General features: G+C 34.6%; 3 protein-coding genes and 1 pseudogene across 3 annotated transcripts; 3 read left to right on the forward strand and 1 right to left on the reverse strand.

Moving 5' to 3' along the window:
• Positions 1-3,238: 3,238 nt before the first annotated feature.
• On the forward strand, positions 3,239-22,719 carry LOC121237432 (transcription factor bHLH101-like). The gene is made up of 4 exons (XM_041134167.1): positions 3,239-3,689; positions 4,003-4,380; positions 4,659-4,835; positions 22,708-22,719. The coding sequence occupies exons 1-3, from the start codon at positions 3,330-3,332 to the stop codon at positions 4,788-4,790; spliced, it is 870 nt and encodes a 289-aa protein (XP_040990101.1). The 5' UTR covers positions 3,239-3,329; the 3' UTR covers positions 4,791-4,835; positions 22,708-22,719.
• LOC121237431 (cyclic nucleotide-gated ion channel 4-like) lies at positions 11,558-19,117 on the forward strand. Its single transcript, XM_041134166.1, has 7 exons — positions 11,558-12,250; positions 14,335-14,550; positions 15,944-16,257; positions 16,760-16,868; positions 17,359-17,595; positions 18,118-18,204; positions 18,411-19,117. The coding sequence occupies exons 1-7, from the start codon at positions 11,585-11,587 to the stop codon at positions 18,927-18,929; spliced, it is 2,148 nt and encodes a 715-aa protein (XP_040990100.1). The 5' UTR covers positions 11,558-11,584; the 3' UTR covers positions 18,930-19,117.
• Positions 19,832-21,365, reverse strand: LOC121237434 (dynein light chain 2, cytoplasmic-like). The gene is made up of 2 exons (XM_041134168.1): positions 21,143-21,365; positions 19,832-20,109 (listed from the first exon to the last, which is right to left on the reverse strand). Exons 1-2 carry the CDS (start codon positions 21,278-21,280, stop codon positions 19,921-19,923), a joined length of 327 nt encoding a protein of 108 aa, XP_040990102.1. The 5' UTR covers positions 21,281-21,365; the 3' UTR covers positions 19,832-19,920.
• Positions 22,720-23,584: 865 nt separating the features above from the next.
• LOC121237433 lies at positions 23,585-24,778 on the forward strand (annotated as a pseudogene).
• Positions 24,779-25,712: the final 934 nt, after the last annotated feature.

A 25,712-nucleotide genomic window follows, 5' to 3' on the forward strand; every position in this document is an offset into this window, starting at 1 on the left:
AATAATATAATTATCAAAACCAAGCCATTTTTCTTTCAACACAAACCCTTAATTTTCTTAAAAATTTCTTATCTTAACAAGCTGTTCAATATAGTACATTAATATATAATCCATTTAATTCGAACCTCCTGGCCTGAAAGATGACAAGATTAGAGGAAGGCTTAGTACGTAATACGCTAATCGTTTATATATATATATATATATATATATGGAGAAAATATTGCCAAAAGAAGAAAATAACAAATACATGAGCGCCTAATTACAAATTTACAAGGTCTTTTCTTTATTACTGCTATATATGTATAAATAAAAATTCACAAGAAAATCTAAAGACCGGCATGAATTGATCGAGGATTTGGATATCTGTTTCATTTGCAAAACAGGAGATGCTTTCGTGATCATTTTACTTATCAATATATTCATGCATATTATGTTGTGTTTGAATATTGAATTGAGTTAAGTTGAGATGATAAAATATTATTAGAATATTATTTTTTAATATTATTATTATTTTAGAATTTAAAAAAATTAAATTATTTATTATATTTTGTATTAAAATTTAAAAAAATTGTAATGATGAGTTGATAGTGATTTAAGAACCAAACTAAGTAAATACTAAGGTAGTGATATATACAAGAAAGTTTGCTCTCTAATTTGGAATGCATGACTCGTGATATAATAATTTGAGATGGAAATCATGAAATATGCCATCCCAAATAGTAGTCATGATGACGTATCCCTGACTCGAATATGATGAGTTAAATTATAGGTAGGTAGGTATATATAAATATATATTTGAAATATCGAACCCATGCAAACAATCCAATCGGAAATTGCATGTATTGTTGACTAGCAAATCCACCCCTTGCATGCGATCGAACCAATTGGAAGTTTGTCAATGGTACAATTTTTTTAATTTATATTTAGCTTCTTACTTTGACGGACGGGGTCAGTAGTACTCGTGATGATGCCCCAATAAATAATTAATGGCGTCTTTAATTTAATGTAACAATATTATAATCAATTCAATCAAATCATTTGCTTCTAATGATTAGCTCGGTTTGGACACAAATCTCTTTATTAATCTCATCTTATCACTATAATTTTTACAAATTTTTATATAAAAATATAATAAATAATTTAATTTTTTAAATTTTAAAATTAAAATAGTACTAAAAAATTATATTTAATAATATTTTACTTAACTATTATTCAAAATATCTCATTTTATTTCATCTAAACTGTCAACCAAACAGATATTTGAATCATGTCTCGTAGTTGTTACTTAGATAGAGTCATGGTTGTGATATGTTTTTAAAAAAAAAAAAGTGTGCATGAGATTTATTATTAAAAATTTAAATTTTTTTATATAAATTTTATATTTATTTATTTTTATCAAAATGAATACCGACGTTTGACTAAAAATATCATTTATCTACATTATAATTATTTTGTTAGAACTAGATTCTTTTGATCACGAAGATGGAGATGATCATGATAGCCTATGAAATCATCGCGCAAACTGATAATTTTTTGGAAAATTTAAGTAAGGCTGTATAGGAACCGGCCGGACTGACTGTCTCCGACACGAATCGGCAGTCAGATTCAGGAACCAGCTGAAACCGATGAAGAACCGGTCAACGGGCGAGAGTATTTGAGGGAAAACTGACGTCGGTGGTTCGGTGCCGGTTTAAGCCCCTAAGAAACCGCTGAACCGGCCTACGCTTTTTTTATTTTGAATATATGTATATTAAACGATGCCGTTTCAATTAAATGAATGAAACGACGTCGTTTTTAAAAGTGAAACTTAAAAAAAAAAAACAAATAGAACGAAATCGTTTGTTTTTAAACCAAATGGCGTCGTTTTGAATTAAGTTTCATTAAACACTCCCCCCCCTCTTCTTCTTATTTCTCGCGTCTTTTCCTTTCTCTGCAACCCCTTCCTCTGCAACCCTAAACCTTAAGCTTCTACTCTCACTTGACAATGGACGCGGCATCCCTCCTCCATCATAGAGACATCGACGGTAGACCGAAAAATCGAACTGCGCCATGTCGAGACCGATAATATCGGTTTTCTCTCCCCAATCGAGCGGTTTCGACTGGTGTTGAGCTCTCATGACAGACGTCAGTGGAGTCTCAGTTTTGCGCTGAAACCGATGCCAAAACCATCGATGTACTTTTCTTAAATTATTTAAGAAAAGCAAATATAAACCTCCATCCATCTAGTCTGAGCACGCAGATAGACCTCGATCGGTTGTTTTAACTGTTCTCTATCCGGCCACGTCTTCCTTTGTAAAGACATATGTATATATACGTATGACTAACAATATAAAGTTTATTTAATTATAAATCAATTTAAATAACTAATGAGGCAACTAACGAGAGGCTTATGATACAAATATGTTCAATTTTGACAAAGGTATCATATATAAAAGCTTAGGTTGCATGCCATCATCACAGATCATCACTCGCTCATACAATTACTGTATGCCTAGTAGATACACATATTCACATACATATATATATATAATATGTCTATATATACACAAGTAATTGTTTATCAATATATATTGGTATTCATTTTATTTCAGTATCAACTTAAAGTAATTACCAAAACAAAACTTAAAACTTTGTATATTATATTTCTCATCTTATTACAAAATGTCACATCAACAAAATTAGATTTTAATAACATGACATTTTATAAAAAGATGAAGTAGTGCATGTGTTATGGCCCTATGGGTTGAGATGCATAGATGTCAATTAAATATCTCTGATGATCTCTCTAGCTAGAAGAATCATCACAATGGACAGTGGTTAGATTGAAAGATAATTGCACCCTTAGACATCAACTATATATATACATATAGATGAATTTTATATATCAATTATTATTCACTTTCATATTTTACATCTATATTTTTTTTTTCATAGCGTGGAGATATTTTTTACAGTATATAGAAATTTTTTATAAAATGTGGAGTATGACATAATAAATAATGATTTAAAAGAACTTCTGATACATATAAACAAATGTGGAATCTTTCACATATAGTAACAAAATATTTGTCGCGCGAATAACATCATTTCAATCTTACATCATCTCTCTCTCTCTCTCTCTCTTTGGTTCACTTGTCAACGTCAACTCCTTCCCTCACTCCCTCCCGGGGAAGATGAAGTTATCAAATATTAGTACTTGTATTAATTTAAACACGAAAATATTATGGCTGTTTCTATATATAAACCTTCCATGGTCCCCTCCATAATTTCCAAGAACAACACAAATTAAAGATTAAAGTGCCGGTGCGGCCACCAGACAAAGCGACTGGATGAGTAATACTATCATGTTAGAATCACCGCCGCCAATTCCCTTTTCAACAATGGCATGGCCTGATCTTGATCATCATCAGGATCCCAAAAGCCATGAGCGTAAAAGCTACACGATCAACTCAGACATTAATATTGCAGCATCTGAATCTTTGGTTCACTGCCCTGATCCATCTGGGTCCACAAAAGTACGAGTCCAGCTCAATCGCTCCACGCCATCCACCTCAATGAGCAGCGAGCTCATGCCCACCATCACCACGTTTAAGAAGCTTGACCACAATGCTAGCGAGCGTGATCGTCGCAAGAAGATCAATACTTTGTACTCCACTCTGCGTTCATTACTTCCTGCTGCTGATCAAGAGGTACTCAAACCTCTCTTCCAGTACTACTTTGTTTTCATTTTTCTTTCGTATATAATATTCTCGGTATTCTAAGGATGAACAAGATCTCTAGGTTTTTATTTAGATTTGAGAGCCTTACTAATAAAAGCGGTAGACATAGATGAGTCTAGTAGTATTTACTAAATATTTTTTGCAACTCCAAAAATCCATATTTGCACTAATAAATATTGTAAAACCCACTTGGTATATTTATTTATTTTCCTATAATTACAAGCTTAATTGTCAACTTCTTCGCAAATAATTCATTCTTCTTAACATCTGACGTTTGATACAGAAAAAATTAAGTACTCCGGCCACAGTTTCACGTGTGGTCAAATACATCCCAGATTTACAACAGCAAGTGGAAGGATTGATCCAAAAGAAGGAAGCTCTTCTCTCGAGGATTTCTAGTTCTAAGCCGCAAGGAGATCAACAAAATAATCAAGGAAATATTCATAGAAAGAGTACTATAGCTGGAATCTCTTCATCTCATGCCGTATCGGCAAATTGGCTTAATGATACAGAAGTTATGGTTCAGATATCCACTTATAAGCTTCAAAAGAGTCCGTTAACTGAGATCTTGTTTGATTTAGAGAAGGATGGGTTCCTACTGTTAAATGCTTCTTCGGTCGTCTCCTTTGGAGGAACGGCCGTTTACAATCTCCACCTCCAAGTATGGTCATGTCCTTCTTCTGTTTATTTACACAATACAAATTATAGTAATACAATCTACTCAGCCTTCTCATCAGTTTAAACTTATGATATAAGTAAAAATTTCATAGCTTTAATTATCTGTCTTAGATAATATATATATGTATATATATATATATATATATATATATATTGGATAATGGCAAACTCAATCTCTACAATATATTCTCATGTTTATTACATGACTATATATAAGTTGATTAAACATATTTTAATTCGCTTATTTTGAATATTCCTCAGGTGGACAGGACTTACATATTGGAGCGTGAAGTTTGGAATGAGATCAATTTCCTGTCGTTGCATAAGAAGGGGAAAGAGTTTAATGACAAACGTACTATTGGCTCTATACATTTCAACGATTTGCCAATTTAGTATTTAATGGGGATCTAGGTTTAATCACTCCTTTCCATATCTATGGTGGCTATTTTATTTCAGTTGTCACATACCCTAGTTCAAAATTAGCGATATAAAATGAAAGACATCATAAACAAAACATGTGCACCAATAGTATTTCTTTTAGAGTTATATTCAGAGTAAACTTGTGCCCCAAATTTGAATTTGAACTAGGAATATATATGGTTTTGAGCACTGCTTTTCATTCATTTTTTTTTTCCTTCAAAAGAGAGGGGAGGGGCAGCCATTGTAGCTTCTCCCACTGAGTGTGATCATAAGGGCCCCACTCGCTACAGCATGTTAGCTAGGTTTGAGTCATGGCTACTAATTCCGAGTGAAGCAGCCCGTCAACACAACCACACGACCAAGATGCCAACATGCAAAGGCACTCAAGATTTTGTTTTACAAGTTTTACTAAGATAAACCGTTTCAAACCTATATATAACCTTAGACAAGAAAGGAAAGAACGATATCTTAACCTTTTGCCCTTTACCAACTGGTCTAGCACCTTTGGTGGCTTTTCATTCATTTGAGATGCGATTTGTTACGTTTATTTTTTTATTTTTGAAAGGACATACCCATTTCAAAACTACCAGCCGCACGTTTCAGTCTTAAAAAATGCATCCAGCGACCTCCGGGCCCTGGATCGGTTAGTCTGTTTCTACCAAGCGGGGTTCGGTCCATGAAATATGTGTTTATGTTGGGCTTCGTGGGCTCAATATGATCTCCGCAATCGCTGTGGTTTTTCTTTTTCAAACGAATATCATTCGACAATTACATTTCAATCCGCTCCCCACTCCAAGGAGACGAGCAGGGATTCGAATTTCGGTCCCCAGTAACTACTAGAAATTATGACTTTTTGAACGTGTGATATTTTTGTCCTATCACATTGTTTACAAGTTGGTGCGTAACATGTTATTTATTACAATAAATACATATGCCATTTGTAATAAATCGCAGGCAACTGGTTACCAGTCTGGCTCTTGGAGGAAAAGTAAGAAGAAGAAAGGATAACTTTTGATTGACCTTATATATTAGAGAAATGATATTACAATTCTAGTATGTGCAACGTATATTTAAAAAAAAAATGATAAATCTAGGATCCATATTAAAAAATCATATTTCTAATATTGGATTCTACTTTTTTTTTTTTTTTTCCAAAAGGAATATTACACTGGACTTGGACATCCTAAAACTATATCAAGTATTAATCTCTCAATATTACTTAGGCTCCGTTTGGATTCAGAAAGTATTTCATCATATCTCATCTCATCTCATCTTATCATTACAATATTTTCAAATTCTCACACAAAATATAATAAGCAATTCAACTTTTTCAAATCTTATTTTTTTAACTTTTATCTTTTATCTAAAACTATTTTATCTCATCTCTAAATACAAACCAACACTATTTCTAAAAAAAGGTAGTACTTTAGTACTCCTGGAATTAAGGTTGGATGGAACGACGGCATGGAAACTTTCCATCAAGATAGGTGTACGGATATAAAAGCTGATGAGCTTCTAATTCCTCATCAAGTGTAGTAACAACATTAATAATGGGAATGCGATGCCAAACAACACAAAAACACGTTGGCTGCATTAGGAAGGAAACTGCAACCCGGCTTTCGGTCATGTACTGGTCCTTTAGCTTTTCCTAAGTGGCCTCAATCTACTACTACATTAATACATGATGGCACTAATTTGCGTTCGTGCTCATTATAAGTGGTTTCTCAATCAGAACTATATATATATATATATATATATATATATTATTGGAGATCTACATGATAATTAGCCTTTATGATTATTAATGTACAATTAGGACAACAATGTAATACAAAAAGATTATAGTATATTTAGAGCATCAACAAACCTTATTCTATTCTAAATAGTAATGCTAGATACAATTTTAAAATGTGTAAATTTTACATACTTATTTTAAAAAAAAATAAAATTCATCATTAAAAAATAGTTTTTCATACATGTCTTAAATTTATCTACTTTTTAAAAATTTACATACAATTACAAATATCATTTGTCTGTTATAAATAAATACTTCCTTTCCATCCTTTTTTTTGGGCGCCCCGTGAGTCAAAAGGTTACGATCTGCGTTACTATTCAATTATTTTTTTATTCTACCGAAGCGATCGCGAATGTGTTTAATAACTTTTAAATTTTTATTTCGTACAAATATTGATCATCCGAAGATTAATAAATGGTGGAAGATATAGTACGTACTCTGATCACGAGTTTCGCGACACCTTCTTGGAACGTACATATATAATTAATAATAATAATGCTAATTGATCACATCTACCTATTAAACTAATAATGTGTTTAAAAAAAAAAAAAAACTAATAATGCTAATTGATCTCATCACATTGTTAATGCATATACGCATGGCTAGCTCTTGAACCAGGAATATAATTTATATAATGATTCCTAATAGCACTGTTTTTCTAAACGAAAAACAATTCTTATTTACATCACTACAAGAAAATTACTTATTTGTGGCCAGTTAATTCCAGCGAAATGACTATTTAGAGTTAAAATGAGTCTGTTTTGATCATAAATATTCTTTTCGCCGAAATTAAATGGTTATAAAAGTCCATTTTTCTTATAGTGCATTTTGTTGATAATTCAACAGATTTTAGATATTAACACAGCTCTACATATATATATATATATATTCATAGCTAGCGAAGCATGAAGTCGTCACTACAAAAAATTGTGTATTTTTTTTATTGTCCGTTATTGTTTGTCAAAATCACGATATTCTCGTCATAAATATTTATTTTTTATATACTGCATTAAAAGTATCCTCTTACGTCGTTGGACGATCGATGAACACATAGATCGAATCTAACGACACAAAAAGTATATTGGAATGAGTTCAAGAAAAGAGAACAACGTCAAATGTCTAAGGTGAGTACGGAAGCTGGCGATGGTGCTTGCTTAATTAAGTAAAAATGTGACCGTATTAGGTGATCAGAAGGTAGAGTTACACGTACGGCCAGGCATGTGACTATACATTGATTTGGCTGTTGCTCCACTGGACCAATATTGATTATCGAGCCCCTTATAGTTTTTGTGTATGCAATAGTTGAAAGCTGATCAAGACAATTAATCATGACTCTTCACTGGACGTCGTCGTTGTATAGAGACTTTTGGTTGGTATGTTAATTCACGAATGCTGTTTTCTTCTTTTCTATCACTGTAGGAATAATGCGTACAATATATAATATTGTTTGTGCAGGCCGAGGGATCGAGACAGGTCAGAGGTTCCATGTTTGTAAAACCTAGAAGTTATGGACCTATATGAATTAATATATGTACGTGATGTACGAGTTCGTGATGTACGAGTTCGTGACGTGGCTAAAGGGCCTCCACCGGTCAGGCATACCCATAAACTAAAACCGTAAAGCAAAGCAAATGCATTTGTACGTGCATGATAATTGATGAGCAAACAAACAAAGACAACGAAGCTGCATCGAACCTCAGTTTTTCAACCTTATTTCATGTGAATCAGATCACATCCCCCTGCAGTCCTTTTCCAACTTACCCTCAATATTGCCCTACACATTCTGATCATAATCTCTCTCTCTCTCGCCCTCCCTTGACTCCCCGAAATACACTTTGTTGTATTAAGTTTGAAAAGACGGCCGGTGCGATTTGTTAGGCTTATCCAAACATGTTATAGTTTTTCAGAGCTCTCAAACCATCTCACGAAAAAAATACCACCATGCATGATAATTTCCCATGGTGACATTAACAAGATGGAGAATTTGATTATCGTATACAAATGATAATTCAGTAAGAGTATATGTCTTCCATGATTTCCACGTTTCAGAGCTCAGCTTTCCACCCCAAAAGGTCGTATTTAATGCTCTGGCAAATGGAGCCAAAAACCCTTTAGTGGCTCCTCTAAATGACACTGCGTGATTTGGGCCCGCCCTCCTTTTGGCGTACGTGGTTTTTACCTCTTATCTTAGCATCGTGGGATGTGAAAAGGCAGAACAAGAATGATACACATAATTAATGTCAATCTCTCACTGCACCTTTCTTATCTCTCTACTAAAACACGCGTTCCTCCTTTTATCTCAATGTCAATCTCTCACTGCACCTTTCTTATCTCTCTACTAAAACACGCGTTCCTCCTTTTATCTCCCAGACCCATCCTGGAATTCGCGCGGTGCTTAATATCTCAAAATATGAGTAATACCTCCTCGCATCATATATTTTTTTTAATTTTTAATTTTTTTAAAAAATAATTCAATTTTTTTATTCATTATTTATATATTAAATATTTAATAAAAGAAAAAATAATAAAAATTAAAAAAATATAATGCATAGAAATTATATAAATAGTAAGAGGTTGTATAGATTTTTTTATCTATATATTAGAGTACTAATATTGTCACATTTTCCATATTCAATGGATTCAAGCTTGCTTCTTTTTTTCTCTTCTTTTTTTAATTTTTATTTATTTATTTATTTATTTTATTTATTTATACAGTGGTGCTTCTCAATGGATTCAAGCTGAACTGCTTTTATATAAATGGTTTCTCTGTGGTGCTAATTTAGTACACAACGTACCCATACATGCATGAGCATTGCATGCAGATGGCCGGAAAAATGACGGTACTGCTAAAGTAGAGAATTAATGGCTGTCCGCAATTTTTCACCAAAATTAACTAGTACTAGAGATGAATTTGGGGTTTTAAAAACGGGATAAAAAATGAATAAGAGACAGGACTACGAAGTTCTGAGATTTTAGTAAACATTATCCTTAAATATAAACCAATTGTCTCAAAAATCTCAAAAAAAGGCTAGCATATATATATATATATATATATATATATATATATATATATTATGTATGGTAGTACTACTGCTCCCCACTGTGAAAAGTACTCCTTCTATATGTCATGGACTGACTTTCTTCTAATGAAAGAAGTTGCTAATTAAATTAATATTTGTTCAAAGAAATTAAATTAATTAAAATATTTAAATTAATTAATCATATAATACTTTAGGTAAAAGATCAATTACTTACTTAAAAGGAGAAAACTAATTAGCTAGCTACATATATATAAAGCGTTCAGTGGAAAATCGAAGTCATGCATGCACAGGTCATAATTAAACTGCCGTACTGATCATGTCTCCATCTGCTTTTTGTTTTGGGGAGTTTAGGCTTTGAAAACATTCTAATCAGCCAAAATGGGTAGGGCTTTGCGTCTTTTTCATGTCGAGAACAGGTAAAACTTTCCCTTGCGCGCGCGATCTCAATGAAACATGCACTCGTGGTAGCAAGATCGATCAGACGGTACTTCCGTCCTAGCTGCTAAGTTGACATGGGCGGCCTCCTCCTGCCTCGACATGTTGCACCCGCCCAGACTTCATTTGCACTTAAAATTCAATTGATTATTTTGTTTATAAGAGATCGAAGGATTTAACATTTATTAACAATTCATAAAATCTCGATATCAATTAATGTTGCGTAGGAAGGAGATACTGATATATATCTTGCCTCTTTCTTTTTGGGCTGGCTAAGGTATCTTGCAGTTGCATGCAGAGGTTGTGCGATACATGAGTGCTAAATATGATCATCAGGGTTTGAATATGTGAAATTAATTGTGTGATATATACAATGATGATGAGTTATAATTAGAAGATCAATAATTTGTATATATGAGGTAGCTGATCATGAATTAGGTCATACATAAAACTATTTATGTATTTTTCAATATTTTGCAAGCTGGAGCTAGCTGAATTAGGTCATCACGAGAGGTACATGAATTAACTAGTACGTACAAGTTTGCGTGACTGATGAATGTTTTACGGGGAATATGCTTTAATTGTCTGTGCAAGTACTTGTGCACTCCAGCTTAATTTCCTTCCAAAACTTAAAGTGCAAATATTAATTAAGCAACTATAAGTACAGTTTGGATTGTATTAACTAATTAAAAAAAAACGTTATTCATAGTATAAATTTTAATTAATGGTATTCATTTTACCCTTATATATATTATATTGTTAAATAATTAATAGATAAGTGGAAAATAATAAATAACTTGTTAATCATTTAACACTATATTAAAAAATAAGAAAATGATGGTAGTTAAAAAAGTGATGAATAATATTAATTATAATATGAAGTGAGATATATAGTAACGAAAATTTCTACAAACTATATATAGTACTTTCATTAGATTACGATGAGGTGCTATTTTTCATTTAACTATTAATTTTAGTTTTTAAAAAATAATACATTTTATATAATAAAATAAAAAAGAATATTGTTTATAAGGTTAATTATTCATGCAGTGAATATACCCCGGTTCGTACGTACAAGCTATAATCCGACCTGTGAAGAGCCAATTATTAGTCCGTCCTAAATACTTCATGGATTGGATGTTCAAATGGGCGATTTGAATTTCAAATTCATTCAATCCATCTCAATTTATTATTATAATTTTTTTAAATTTTAATACAAAATATAATAAATAATTTAATTTTTTAAATTTTAAAATAATAATAATATTAAAAAATTAATATTCTAATAACATTTTATCATTTCAATTCAAAGCACTTCAACGTTCAACGTTCAAACTAAGCAGAAAGTATCAGAACCGGAGGACATTATGGTACATTCAAAAAAATTTGTCATCGTCCTAGCTAGCTAGATCAACCTAGTACTTTTATCTCCTTTTCTCTCCCACGCAAGTTCCACCTCTTCAATTATTGTGTCGTTTCTTTTGGCCACTTGATTAATGCCAGCCCCATCCTGTAAATTAGTATCCGTGCGCGATACTTCCCTAGTAAAAAAAAGCTCTCTCTCTCTCTCTCTCTCTCGCTCTCTCTCTCTTCCCATGGCTAGCCATGAGCAAGAAATCTCACGTGCTTATTCACGCACGCACTCCATGACCGATGACGACCACAGCGATAGTGAAGAAGAAGAGCAACTGGATGAAGAAGAAGAAGAGGAGGAGGATGAAAACGAAAGCAGCTCGCATGGTGACTGTAAAAACTTGTACTTCATGTGCGGGTCTCGCCGGAGGGGAGGCTGGTCACTGGGGCAGGTCTTGGACCCGAGAGCCAGGTGGGTTCAAGAATGGAACAGGGTATTCCTTCTAGTTTGCGCCACGGGGCTTTTCGTAGACCCTCTCTTCTTCTACGCGCTGTCCATAAGCGACACCTGCATGTGCCTCTTCGTAGACGGGTGGTTCGCCATCACCGTCACGGTGCTCCGGTGCATGACCGACGTCTTGCATGTCTGGAACATGTGGTTACAGCTCAAAATGGCAAACCGGTCCTCTGCCGTGGCGGGAACGACGACTGGGCTCAGGGACACCAGTGCTGGCACCGTGGCTCTCCAGTACTTGAAGGCCAAGAAGGGCTTTTTCTTTGATCTCTTTGTGATTCTTCCTCTTCCACAGGTTAGAAGTTTTCTCCTATGATCATTAAGCTCATAAATGGTAACTAGCTATCATAGTTGTCTTCGTACGTCCTGGACCATGATCGCTAATCTTCAGTTAATTTCATTACAAAGAGGATTCAAGACATAGCTAGCCACTGGGCCACACGATATATGTTCCATTTCTGTTCAGGGTTTTTTTGTAAGCTTCCGTTTGAGCTACTGATGACGAGTGCATGACATTCAATTCGTTGTTTTTATTCATGCAGTGCAGTGTACCCTTGACACACTCCATTCCGAACATGTGATGTCCAGTCTCTTTTCCTCGTTTTTAGGACGTAGAATTTTAAAAAGAAAAATTCTACTATTATTAATGGATAATGGTAGTCCTCCCGCTCCCAACTGTCATTTTTTTTTTTTTTAGTTTTTTTGCTTTGTTTTTTTATTTTTGTTTTTACCTCATAATTAAGAAAGTATTTTTTTTTAATAATGTTGTATTTTTTAAAAAAAAAATTAAAATTGTTAAAAAAATACATGTAAAAAAAAGTAAAAAAAACACATTGAAATAACTAGCAGAACCAGTGGTGGCTGTAGTGCTATCCTAAAAATTATAAAAAATGATACTCTCACTACTAGTTCTTACAGCTCAGTGTTACTGTTGAAATTTTTTATTTTTTCTTAAATTTTATTTTTATTTAGTAATTAAGGAATTATTTTTTAATAATATTATGACTTTTTTATTTTTTTTAAATATTTAAAAGTGTAAAAAAGCACATATAAAAAAGACAACAAAAAATAAGAAGATCAATTATGCCTAACGGTAGCTTTCAACGAGAGCTAGGAGTAGTAGACGTAGCACCATCCATTCTTAATACCACACATAACTTTTTATTTTATTTATTTATTTTTTCTGTTTAAATATGTGATATATAAATGATAAGTAAAAAAATTAAATTAATTTAAGAATAATAAAATTAAAAATAAATGTGATATGAAGTGTGTAGAGAAGATGAGAATATTTATATTAAAAAAAAGGGCTTCTACTCTGTCTGAATAGTTCAAAGTTATTGTTAGTATATTTATATCTTTTTTAATATTAAAAAAATAATACACAAATTTCTTAGCATTAATTTTGATATACATTGAAAGGCAACGTAACACTCTCTTTTAAAAAATTAACAAATACTTGTGTGTTTATCTCTTTGATCAGTGTTCCGGAAGTTAATGGCTAAAGTATAAGTATTTTAATCATTTTCTTATAACGTTGACTGGATAATAAAAGATTGAATTTTTTTTTTTATATATAAATTAGTTAATGACATATTAAAAAATATGAAATGATGGTGATAGAATCATATATAATATTTTTCATGAGAGTTATATTTTTTTGAAAAACTATTGTATGAATCTTTAGGTTTGACTTCTTTTGAAATTGTTCTCTAGGATAAAACAAGAAAAAATTAAAAAGGATGTGATATTCATATTCAAACTGATGCTTCCGCGCCCAACTTTGCCACTTGTAATTAATCTATTAATAACGTCCTATCATGCATGCATCATAAATTCACACAGAAACTTTTTTAAAAAATTTAAAAATATTAGTTAACATGTCATGGCAGCATAAAATATCAAAAAATTAAAACATTTAAAACAAAATAAAAGTTACTATTTTTAGAAATAATTCCAAAATTAAAAAGTTTAAAGTTTAAAGAGTAAATTAGAAATTAAGAATCTTAAAAATAAAATTCAATAAACGTAATAACTTAAATTCGTTAAGAATCAAAACCATAAACCGTATAAAAAATAGAGAGAAAAAAAAAAAAAAAAAAGACCATCCACGAGGGATGCAGGTCTTGTGGTACTAGGCCATTTCAAGGCCACCATGCATGGCCCAAGTCGAGCTGTCCAGTACTCTCTTGGCGGTTCAATCCGATCGAAAGTATTGTAAGAATTTTTAGAGATTTATGATTTGAACAAACTTAATATAACCTTAAAAAATTTGTATATAAGGTTATATATATATATATATATATACTATATAATATGCTTAATTTATAGTACTACTGTTTGGTACTAACAAATAAACTGATCAACGTATCGTCGCAGGTGGTATTATGGGTAGCCATTCCGTCGCTGCTGGAAAGAGGGCAAGTAACCATTGTGATGACAGTGTACTTGATCATATTTCTTTTCCAGTATCTACCAAAGATATACCATTCTGTCTGCCTCTTACGTCGCATGCAAAACTTCTCTGGCTACATTTTTGGAACAGTTTGGTGGGGAATAGCCCTCAACTTGATTGCATATTTTGTGGCCTCGCATGTAAGTTACCTTTTCCGGTTCATTCTTTTATATATATCCCACTTAGTTTTATGCGAAAGTTATAATAATATTTCTTTGATCTGGCGCCTAGAACTTAATTACGAGTATTAATTAGTTAAGATGAATTAATGTTAGCAGACAAAAAAAAAAAAAAATGAAGAATCTATTTAAGTACGTACGTACAGATCAGCTAAAACCATAAACAAAATTATCTTCATTGATTTTTGTTTTATAATTAAAGCTAGCTATCAAGGATATATATAACGTTGTAACTTAAGTTAAAAAGACTAACCTGATCTTCATTAATATTATTTTGATAAGGTGGGGTGGGGATCTCCATGCATGTAGATTCCTCCAGGATCTCTTATATATGAGAAAGGAGACAAATGATCCTTTCAAACTACTAACCTGCTAATATTAACTATGGATGCATGCATGCCATGCCATGTTACCGTTTGATCGAGTCTTATATTTTGAAAAATTGTTAGATATAGTTCTAGATCAGTATAATTGTATACAGCACATTTACTAGTCATTTCCGATATTTTGTGGTGCATGGAGAAAAATAGGTATCACTTACACCTAGATATAATAGGTAGAAAAGTTGTCATAAAGACAAAAGCCTTACACAAGGCCGAGAATAGTCATTATAAGCCTCTGAGAAAAAGTTGCCAAATAGAACAAGCCACAATGATCACTTAGGCATAAATTAAAGTTAATGCATGGAGAATCGTGCTAACCTTGAATCCTTATACCGAAAGGATATATAACAGAAGAGTAATATTACGTAAATATTGTATAATTATTTTAAAAGAAGATGAAATTTATTATTAAAAAATTAAATTTTTTTTTATTCTTATTTATTCACTCTTTTTAAAATAATTGTATAACATTTATCCATTCACGATTGCATCTCATAACCAAATAGCAGTAATCGACATTCATACATATATTTTATGTCAGATTCAAATCGGCCATGCAGTTTGTGGTTTATCTTCTGTCGGAATCTTGAAAATAGTCACCTGACCCTAGGTGCCTCACCATGTAACAAAACTCGTGTTTAACTATATATTACTAATATTCAACTGTACGCGTGTTTATTCGTGTATGCTCAGAAATTTAAGATTTTGCCTTGGATGATCATCATGACAGTCCAATATTCATTCAAAATTAACTAATATATAATATATACACACACACGAGTGCGAGTTAATTAATTACGGACCAAACGTCTATTATTATAATTTACAACTATTACAGAGTAGATTTCTAAGATTCAAATCCTTTATTTTCATTTGTCTCAAAACAAAAAGAGCATGGCGTTTTACCAGAACTTAGACGAACACTAGTACTGTATTTTTCATTAACGATATGTGTGTACTCATGTGATCAGGCGGCGGGAGCATGTTGGTACCTGCTGGGAATCCAAAGAGCTACAAAATGCCTGAAAGAGCAATGCAGAGCAACAAATGGTTGTGGGTTAAGTATGCTATCTTGCAAAGAACCTATATACTATGGAACAACAAGCATGGTGAGAGAGAGAGTGAGATTGGCTTGGGCAGAGAACAAACAGGCTAGGTCTACTTGCTTAGAAAGCGCCGATAATTACGAGTATGGAGCTTATAAATGGACTGTTCAAATTGTTACCAACGATAGCCGCTTGGAAAAGATTCTTTTTCCCATCTTTTGGGGCCTAATGACTCTAAGGTACTATTTTTCTACCCGTTTTACTTGTCTTCTCCATCGGTTCTCCAACTCAGAGTATTTGCTTTAAGTAATTATATATGTCTATGAACATATTTTTTGTCCTTTCCAATTAATCATGTTTTGTTTGGTAGCTGATTAAGAAGATGGAGAATCAAATTTTCTCGGGCCGGGTGAGGAAAATGCAGTATAAACCATTACTTTTTAAAGAGATGATCTTAAAGTAGTGGTATGTATATAAAACAATTTTAAAAGTAAGACTTTACGGGCGTAAGGATTTGGCTTCAAGTGCATCGCCTTAATTTTTCCCCTCTCAAATCACATTGACATGATATGTATATGGCTTTTTCAAGTGCGTTATATTGTTATATTGCCAGATGTGATGGATGTTAACTTGTTTCGAGAGTGCATGCACGTTTGTCAAAGCAGTTGTTTTCCGAACATTTTAATTTGATAATATCGCAAACATGCGCGCTCATTAATCAATATTCTTTGTTATGAGCAGCACCTTTGGAAGCTTGGAGAGCACTACGGAATGGTTAGAGGTTGCTTTCAATATCATCGTTCTTACCAGTGGACTCCTTTTGGTCACCATGTTAATTGGAAATATCAAGGTAATTTTTTTTATTATATAGCTAATATATAACAGAGTAATGCATTACCAATATTTAACCGCGCAGTAAGCAGCTGATCTATATATATACGTGTTATAAAAACAAAAACAAAAGCATTAATTATTGCCCTAACACAATGCATGATCCTTCAATCATTACAGACTGCCCAATATAAATGATATGTCAAATGGAAGGGAAAGGTAAACTATTTATGAGTAAATTAAAACGGGAAATAGTTGCTAACTTTTTGCCCATCAACACGTGCAATATTCAATATTTTAAATAATATTTACAGTTATAAATATATAAATAATGTGGATTTCTTTAAAAAAAATGAGTAAATATAAGATCCATATAAAAAAATAAATTTTTTAATAGTGAATCATACTATTTTTCAGAATGAGTATATAATACTTACACAACTCATAACTGTATCTAACATTATTTTTGTTGAATTCATATTAATACATAGTTATGGGTATGGATGCAGGTGTTCTTGCACGCAACAACGTCGAAGAAACAAGCAATGCAATTGAAAATGAGGAATATAGAGTGGTGGATGAAGAAGAGGCGGTTGCCTCAGGGGTTCAGGCAGCGTGTTCGTAACTATGAGAGGCAACGATGGGCGGCTATGCGTGGTGTTGATGAATGCGAGATGATAAGCAATCTCCCCGTTGGCCTTAGGAGGGACATCAAGTATCATCTCTGCTTGGACTTGGTTAGACAGGTACCTACCTAATTAATTAATTAAAGGGATTAATTAAATATATATATATATATTGTTATTTGAGTAATATTAATGATTTTTACTGAAACTCACTTTTCTATAAAGAATTTGCGTAACATTTATATGGTTTAAACTTGTAGCTAGCTAGTATTATATTACTCAAAACAAAATGAAATAATAGCTATTCATGTCTAAATTAAGCCCTTCTAATTACCTGATGGATCAACCTGATCGAGATTTGTTGAACTTGAGCTTGCATGGTTTACGAGTAATTATTGTCCCAAACTAAATGAGGCCTCAGCAAAAAACTATATTGTTAATTTGGCATCGATATAAGTTTTATAATAAAATAAGAAAAAAGGACACGATTTGAAATTTTAACATGATTTAATTAATTAGTTCTACAAAAAGTCCAAGTAAAAAGAAATTAGCTAGGGGTCCCAACAAAAAAAAAAAAGGGGAATGATTGCATGTGCTGCGGATCATTGTGTTTAAGTGCTAACTTCGTTGAATCTGTATCAGGTTCCATTGTTCCAGCACATGGATGATCTGGTCCTAGAGAACATATGCGACCGCGTGAAGTCCCTCATATTCACCAAGGGAGAAACTGTAAGTTGCAAAATAAATTCGAATATAGGAATAATTACGTACACTGCTAAAATTAAAAAGAAAGAAGAATTGGAAGCTGGAGTAAAGTTAACCATGAAGTTGTTGTTTTGTCAATAACTTGCTTTAAGATATATGCATATATTCTTCCTTTAAATTAATACTCGATCGGTCACCAAGCCCCGTAACTCCGATTACCTTTAATGTAGATTACCAGAGAGGGTGACCCAGTTCAAAGAATGCTATTTATAGTAAGAGGTCACCTTCAAAGCAGCCAAGTTCTTCGAGATGGCGTCAAGAGTTGCTGCATGTTAGGCCCCGGAAACTTCAGTGGTGATGAGCTTCTTTCCTGGTGCCTCAGACGACCCTTTATCGAAAGGCTTCCACCGTCTTCATCAACACTAGTCACCATCGAAACAACAGAAGCATTTGGGCTGGAAGCGGATGATGTGAAATATGTCACGCAGCACTTTCGTTACACATTTGTGAACGAGAAGGTTAAGAGGAGCGCCAGATATTACTCGCCCGGATGGAGAACATGGGCGGCCGTGGCAATTCAATTGTCCTGGAGGAGGTATAAGCACCGGTTAACGCTAAACTCTTTGTCATTTATTAGGCCGAGGAGGCCTGTCTCTCGGTGTTCTTCCATGGGAGAGGACAGGCTCCGGCTTTACACGGCTTTATTAACTTCGCCAAAGCCAGATCAAGATGATTTTTTCGACTATTAAAATCATTCAAAAGCTGAATGTATGGTTTAATTTGTGAAGTTACTCTGGCTTCGATCTGTACGTTATTCTTCCTTTAATGCTAGGGTTAGTGTTCGGAGAACATTAAAGGAATTGACCTGGCCAGCTTCTTGGTTCCCACGATGATCAGATACTTATTAGATTATAATAATGGGATCATGGTACTGAAACTAATTGTTGGCAAACCCAGAAATCTGCAGCCGCGCGCGCGCCATTTCTTAGTGAAATTGCCTATCAACAAACAATCTTCAATCTGATAGACTGAAGCAAAGAAATTTAAATTTGGGACAGTCATAATATTGACTTCTTTATTAATATTCTATTGTGGCCAACACCTTTTACACTTTCCTTGCAAAGATCAAGTGTACGTACCCAGAATTCATATATGGCACTACTTCAAGATGACCATGAATTGGTACTATTTGAAGGACAATATCAGAAATTAAAAAATGATCGATGTTGGTCAAAATTAGATATGATGAGTGAATCCTTTGCTGAATTGATAGGCCACGTCAAACGTTTTTCACGTTTTTAGTGAATAGGTCAATTGTGGGTGATTTACATGATATTTGAGCATAATTTTTACTCAATAAATTTATGCTTTAATTAATAGCCAGTGCAATGCTTGTGGCACATTTTTTAATCATCGTCCAGCAGTAAACTCTTCATGTATTCGTGTCCCGGTAGAGTAAAAAATTAATTATATAATATTACTCATTGGTTTGTCTTTTTCTAGTTCTCTTTGTAGGAACTTCTCTTTCTTAATTTTGTGCATTAGTTGATGAAAGAGGTTTGATTTGATTTGATTTGATTGGGCTGATCAGATCAAACTTCCAGGACCAAATTATGTTAATTAAGATGGGTGTGGCCATTGCATTATGGCTAAAGATCTTTCTTGTTTCTATATATACTTAAGCGCGTACGGAAGAAGTTATACAAGAAGAACAATAATGAATTAAGAAGAAAATATGTATCATGCTTTCGTCTCCAAGGCTGCAAAGTGGCTTGTCTCAGCTTCTGGACCCGCAGAGCCCCTGAAGAGCAAAATTGCAAGGCTGCCTATGCAAAAATAGATGAAACAGCCAGAACAATGGGTCACAAAGGAACCAAAATCTGTCCCAACAATGCATTGCCACCCAGGTCCATGCGCCTTATCGAAATCCTGCAATCATGATACAATTAAGCCGAATCAATATTCCAAAAGACCAATCATTCGGCCAAAATACTCATGGTTCTTTTGGAAGGTTGCACTTCCATATATATTTGCACGGATCTTTTGGAAAGTTGCAGTCATGGTTTGCCGGCCCAGATATATATATATATATATATATATATATATATATATATCTTGGAGGACAGCACCTCCTGATTTTATTGAAGCTCACTTATGGCTGAGAAACCGTGGTAACAATGTGAGCAATCAACTACAACCCAGCTTTAATAGCAAAAACAAACAACTAGGAAAAGCAAAACTATACCAATTAAGCCAATTACAAAGCATTTCTAAATAAGGAAAGCCAAGTTTATCTGTCCGAATCAAGCCCCTCAAAAGAGGACGAACCAGATCCATTTTAGACCATGAACCTGCACAATCATCCGAAGTCATTCGGGCCAAAAAGTCAGCAGGAGCATTTCCTTGCCTGAAAACATGACTAATTGAAAACGTCTTGCCGGCCCAGATATGAACCGAACCATTGATGACATTTTTCAGGCAATTGCAAAGCTTTTGTGGCACCTAAATCATTTCAATTTTGACTAAGTTTTTGTTATAATATGCACAGGCTAGAGTGCTAGCTAGCACTAGCCAAGCAAGACAAGAAATCAATGACACAGGCCGTAATTTGAAAAGGAAAGGCTTTCTCAAAGATTTCTAACACAGCATGTGCGTACAAGACTATTTATAACAGTGACAGAAGTACTAGGTTCTCTATGCATCAGAACTTTAATATTTGAAAAAAAAAAAAAAAAAACCAGAAATGATAAGGTAGCTATACAGATCATAACACCATCTGTTGACCGGATCTTATAATTCAAAAGTTCATGATTGATGATCTGATAAAGTTATAGTACGTTGTTTCAGGATAGAGCTAATTAATTAATAGCATCATCAATTAATAGAGTGCAAAAACTCCATCTCATAATATATTGACATGTTGAGAACATAAAAAAAATTGTACGTAGTAGGAGTACTGTACCTGTTTTATGAAGCGGGCGATCTCGGTGGCCTCAGTGACATCGAAAAAGTCGAGCGCTTTTGCTGCTAGATCAAGAGCATCTTGCTGCGTGGTTTGGAGCATGTCAGTCTCTCCAACAACTGCTTTTCCTTCTAGCATGGCTAGCTAATACAATAGAGATCGATGTAATCGGACGTAATGTCTTAAACGTACAGTTTTTGGAAACTAGATGGTGGATGAGGGTAAGACGGGAGTGGTGGAGATTATATAGAGTACTTTTGGAATAAAGGGGCTGGTCCTGGCTAGTGGATCTGCCACTTACCAAAAAACAAACGAGGGCGCGCGGCTGATTTAATATTATGGACGTATATATCTTGATGGCATATTTGTGGTCACCATGCAACAGATCATGATGCTGTGTGGATTAATTATATATGGCAAATAGTCACTTTGGATACATACTGTACATGAGCCAAGTTGATCATTCTGACGGCAAATGGCTCTGATCAGGCTCTAGCTGGCTTCACCATTATGGTCAGCAGCTAGCCAGCACATGATACATGGCGTACTTGAGATGCAATCTAGAATTAATTTATATAGCAAAGTCTATGAAAAATTACCATATCTTTTAATTTATGGTCCTAACTTTAACCTTGGACATTTGTTCCTTTTTTGTGGCGTATCAGCAAGATCTTGCCATGTGTCTTGGCAAGATTTTATTGCAACCTAAGATGTTGCCAAGTTCTATTAATTGTAGTCTATTTTGCTCGATCGAGACTCTTGGCTTCCAGATTTTGTCATGGGACACGTACGTTGGTTTCATGTTTATCATGTGACTTAACTAGTAAGATATATGAATCTAATTCATCAGCACTAACTCGATACAAGAAATTTATAAGACCAGCTTTGTGATATGTAATATTATTTGTCATCCATTCTAATTAAAGTACTGATCAATTCAGTCCATTGGGATTAATAGACTCAACGATTACTATTAAATTAAGTAGCCCTTTTATGGGATCTTAAATATTTTCCCCATATCATGACCATAATCACGTTTTTTAAAAAAAATAAAAATAAAAATAAAAAGATAAAAAGTATTGTTTTGTTTTTTCGGATACAAAAAAATCTCCATTATTGTGGCCAGAGGGTTGGAGGCTTGGAGCAACGGAATGCCTTTTGATGTTGAAGACCAACGTACGTTCAAGGTTTTTTTGTAACAGTTCTTCTACGTACAACCCCGGCGAGAAATCGCGGTGTAATCGCCAATTTACTTTTATGCCACGTCAGACGATTTATAAAAAAAAAAAAAAAAAATCCAACAGACTTCATTTCCGCTAAACTCTATCACACCTTGTTTCTCCTTCTCTCCTAAGCTTCTTTTATTTTCTTCCACAAAGGCAGCTCCCAAAACCCAGATGACTCCAACCAGACGACATGAAAACTTTATCATTGATTAGTTTTTAGTCTCAATGGGAGCTGCGAATACTCAAGACAGTGTTGTGAGGGCATATCAAAGTGGGTTTCTGAAACGCAATGGAGGGAGGGAGAGAGCATTGGGGAGCTGCACAGATTCTACCCGCTAGGATCTTGGTTTAGATTACAGAGAAAATGAGTAAAAAAATCCAGCACCCCAAAAGAATACAAATTCTAAGAAAAAGAAAAAAAAAAAGGAACCAGAACAAATCCCTCCTCCGAAATAGCAAATTAATTTCAGTGAACACCCAAAATTTCCCAAATACCAACCGAAACTAAAACGCAAGGACAAGCACGAAGGCAATCATTCAAAAGCATAAAACAAAACCTTTAAAATACACACATCCCTGTATTTCCTACTTATTACTTAGGGTCAAGCACAAACCGGCCAAAAGCAAACCAGGATTATCAACCACAGAAAAACAAAAGATGTGCTACTGAGAGTGAAAATGGTTGAGGAGAGGTCATGTGCCCGGGTTGCGAGTGAAGTTGGTGAGAGTGGGTGGACGAAAAGCCTGCTTCTTTTTTATCAAAAGATGTGCCGGTTGCGCGCGTTTACACCAGCCGGTTGCAACAAGCATTTTTCTTTTTGTAATGATTTCTTATGAAGCCTTCCCACCTTAATCCTCCACATAAAATGTGGTGGCGATATGGCTCATCCTCACTGTCATTTACAAACAACCGGCACTTTCGTCTCTACAGCGGAACGGTTTCCAACCATATCCATAACACCACCTTCTTTCCTGCACTTCCCCTCCCAAGATCAAATTAAGCAAAAGAAACAGTCAAAACCTCTCAAACTTTGTAACCTTCCAACATCTTGATCTTAGCCACATTTCGCTCCTCACCACCATCAACCCATCATCCTTAATTTCCCATATTCCAAGTATTATTACATGTCGCTCTCTTTTGCATCAAGCTTCTCTCTCCCTTCCCTTTTGTGATCTCTTATTCACCGCCACGGTTTGTCAACAAGGCGACTAGACGATACACATTAATGTCGCCTCATTGTTTTGCCTGCTTCTGCAGGCGATCGAAGCACCTTGACGAAGTCGTCGTCACTCAGGGAACGGAAAAATGCCACGGCAGATGTGTCGGCGGAAGAGCAGCGACGCAGCGGGCCGGTGTTTGTGGAGCTGTTTCTCCTCGCAGGGCTGCTCCACGTCGCCAGAGGTTGAGCTGTTGGTGTCGAGGCTTGGATGGGTGACTTCGATGGGCTGGACCTGCCGCCCGTATTGGTTCTGGGCTTTCACATGGTCTACTGGGATTATGGGTTGGAAGGACCCGTTTGGGTCCAGCCAGTGGACCGTAAGGCAAAAGGCCTATGCAGAGGCCCTCAAGCTCGACACCATGTTCACGCCCCAGCTGGTGGTTCAGGGTAGGGCCCATTGTGTTGGCAATGATGAGAATGCTCTAATAGCCGCGATCAAGAATGCACCTAGAGTTCCTGCTCCCACATTCCGGTAAGTATATTTCTTTTCTTTCTACTTTTGTGGATTTTTTTTTATCAAAATATAGATCCATATTTCTTATGTGCTAATCATGTTATATCGGGTCCCAGTTGAAATGAAGCTTTAGTTTCTAGTAAAATGTTCATCTTTTTCAAGTATGAAACTTTGATCGTTATGCAAACTTTAATTTGAACGGGCAACCTTCCAAAGGCCGACATTGGATTCCTTGCAAGTCTCCCTAACCGGATGTCTAAGGACAAAGGTGGCCAATCGTGGTGCCAATGTCATGGTGGCATTGTACGAGAGCAGGTTGGTCACAGACTGCCTCGAGGGGGAGAACAAAGGTCGAGTTCTATCCACTGACTTCGTTGTTAGAAAACTTCGAAAGCTCTACACCCTCAAAGATATGTCTGCCAAGAAGAGTAAGACGATTTCTGGAACTGTAAATTTCTCGTTATGGCAAGGATTCAATAGCAGCAACTGTGGCGTCGCTGTCTTTGTTCAAAATAGCTCTCATCAAATTTTTGGTTCGCAGGACTCAGTTGCCGGAGAACTTACGAGGTGGACACACCAATGTTCTTTACTAGAATCGTTTTTCTGGCGCAGACATTAGACCATTTATGTACGTATAGGATGTGTTCTGTTTTTATATTCTGTGGTTTTTTTTAAGTGCCGGCTGAAGTTTATATTCAGGAGATGCAGAGGTGGAGATAGTTGCATTACAGTAAAATTCTTCTTTTTATGATTAGAATTGAATCCTAAGTATGGCATATTAAGATATAAAATAAATAAAAAATCTACATCTTCTCGTCAGCTTAAATTTTTGAGACAAATAGTGATTTCACATGATATCAAAGCTACCCCACATATGCAGTCCATGTTGGCACGGTTGCCATCTTGCGGCACGGGAGGTGATGCCAGCATGGCAGTGTTCGTCTGGAGCTAGGAAAGACCTAGTGCATAGCCAGTCCATGTGAGTGTCGGGACCGCCATGGACGTCGACTGCGGAGCGTGGTGGTTGTTATGATCTCACATCGACTAAGGGCTTGTTTGTTTTCGGAGATGAGATGAGTTGAGATTAAAGTTAAATAAAATATTGTTAGAATATATTTTTTAATACTATTTTTATTTTGAAATTTGAAAAAATTGAATTGTTTATTTTATTTTATATTAAAAGTTGGAAAAGTTGTAATGATTAGATGAGATTAGATGAAATGTTTTCTGAAAACAAACGAGGCCTAAGTATGAGATTAGTTGGTGGTTTATAAACTCCTAGGCACCCTTCTCTTGTAAGCCGGTTTTAAGTATGAGTTCTACCTAGTGGGTTCATAACAAATAGTATCAAAACAAAGGTCTTGAGTTCAAAACCCTGACTTTACACTCTATTCTCATTTAATTAAATATTTTTTGTGTTAGGTCACCCATTGAAAATGAGTCTGGCTTACATATGAAATGGATGTTAAGATATAAAATAAATAATAAAATCTATATGTTCCCATCAATTTAAATTTCTTAAACAAGTGATAATTTCAGATTGGATTTAGGGAATGTTGTGAGTGTGCAGCTTTGATTGCCATGTTTGTTTTTTTCTTGGGGTTTTATTAATTGCTGTTTAGAGTAGGTGCATGCTCTTTTTTATTCACTCTGTGCATGGAACTATGGAA

The sequence above is a fragment of the Juglans microcarpa x Juglans regia genome, chromosome 6S (assembly GCF_004785595.1).
Source record: "Juglans microcarpa x Juglans regia isolate MS1-56 chromosome 6S, Jm3101_v1.0, whole genome shotgun sequence".
Taxonomy (NCBI): domain Eukaryota; kingdom Viridiplantae; phylum Streptophyta; class Magnoliopsida; order Fagales; family Juglandaceae; genus Juglans; species Juglans microcarpa x Juglans regia.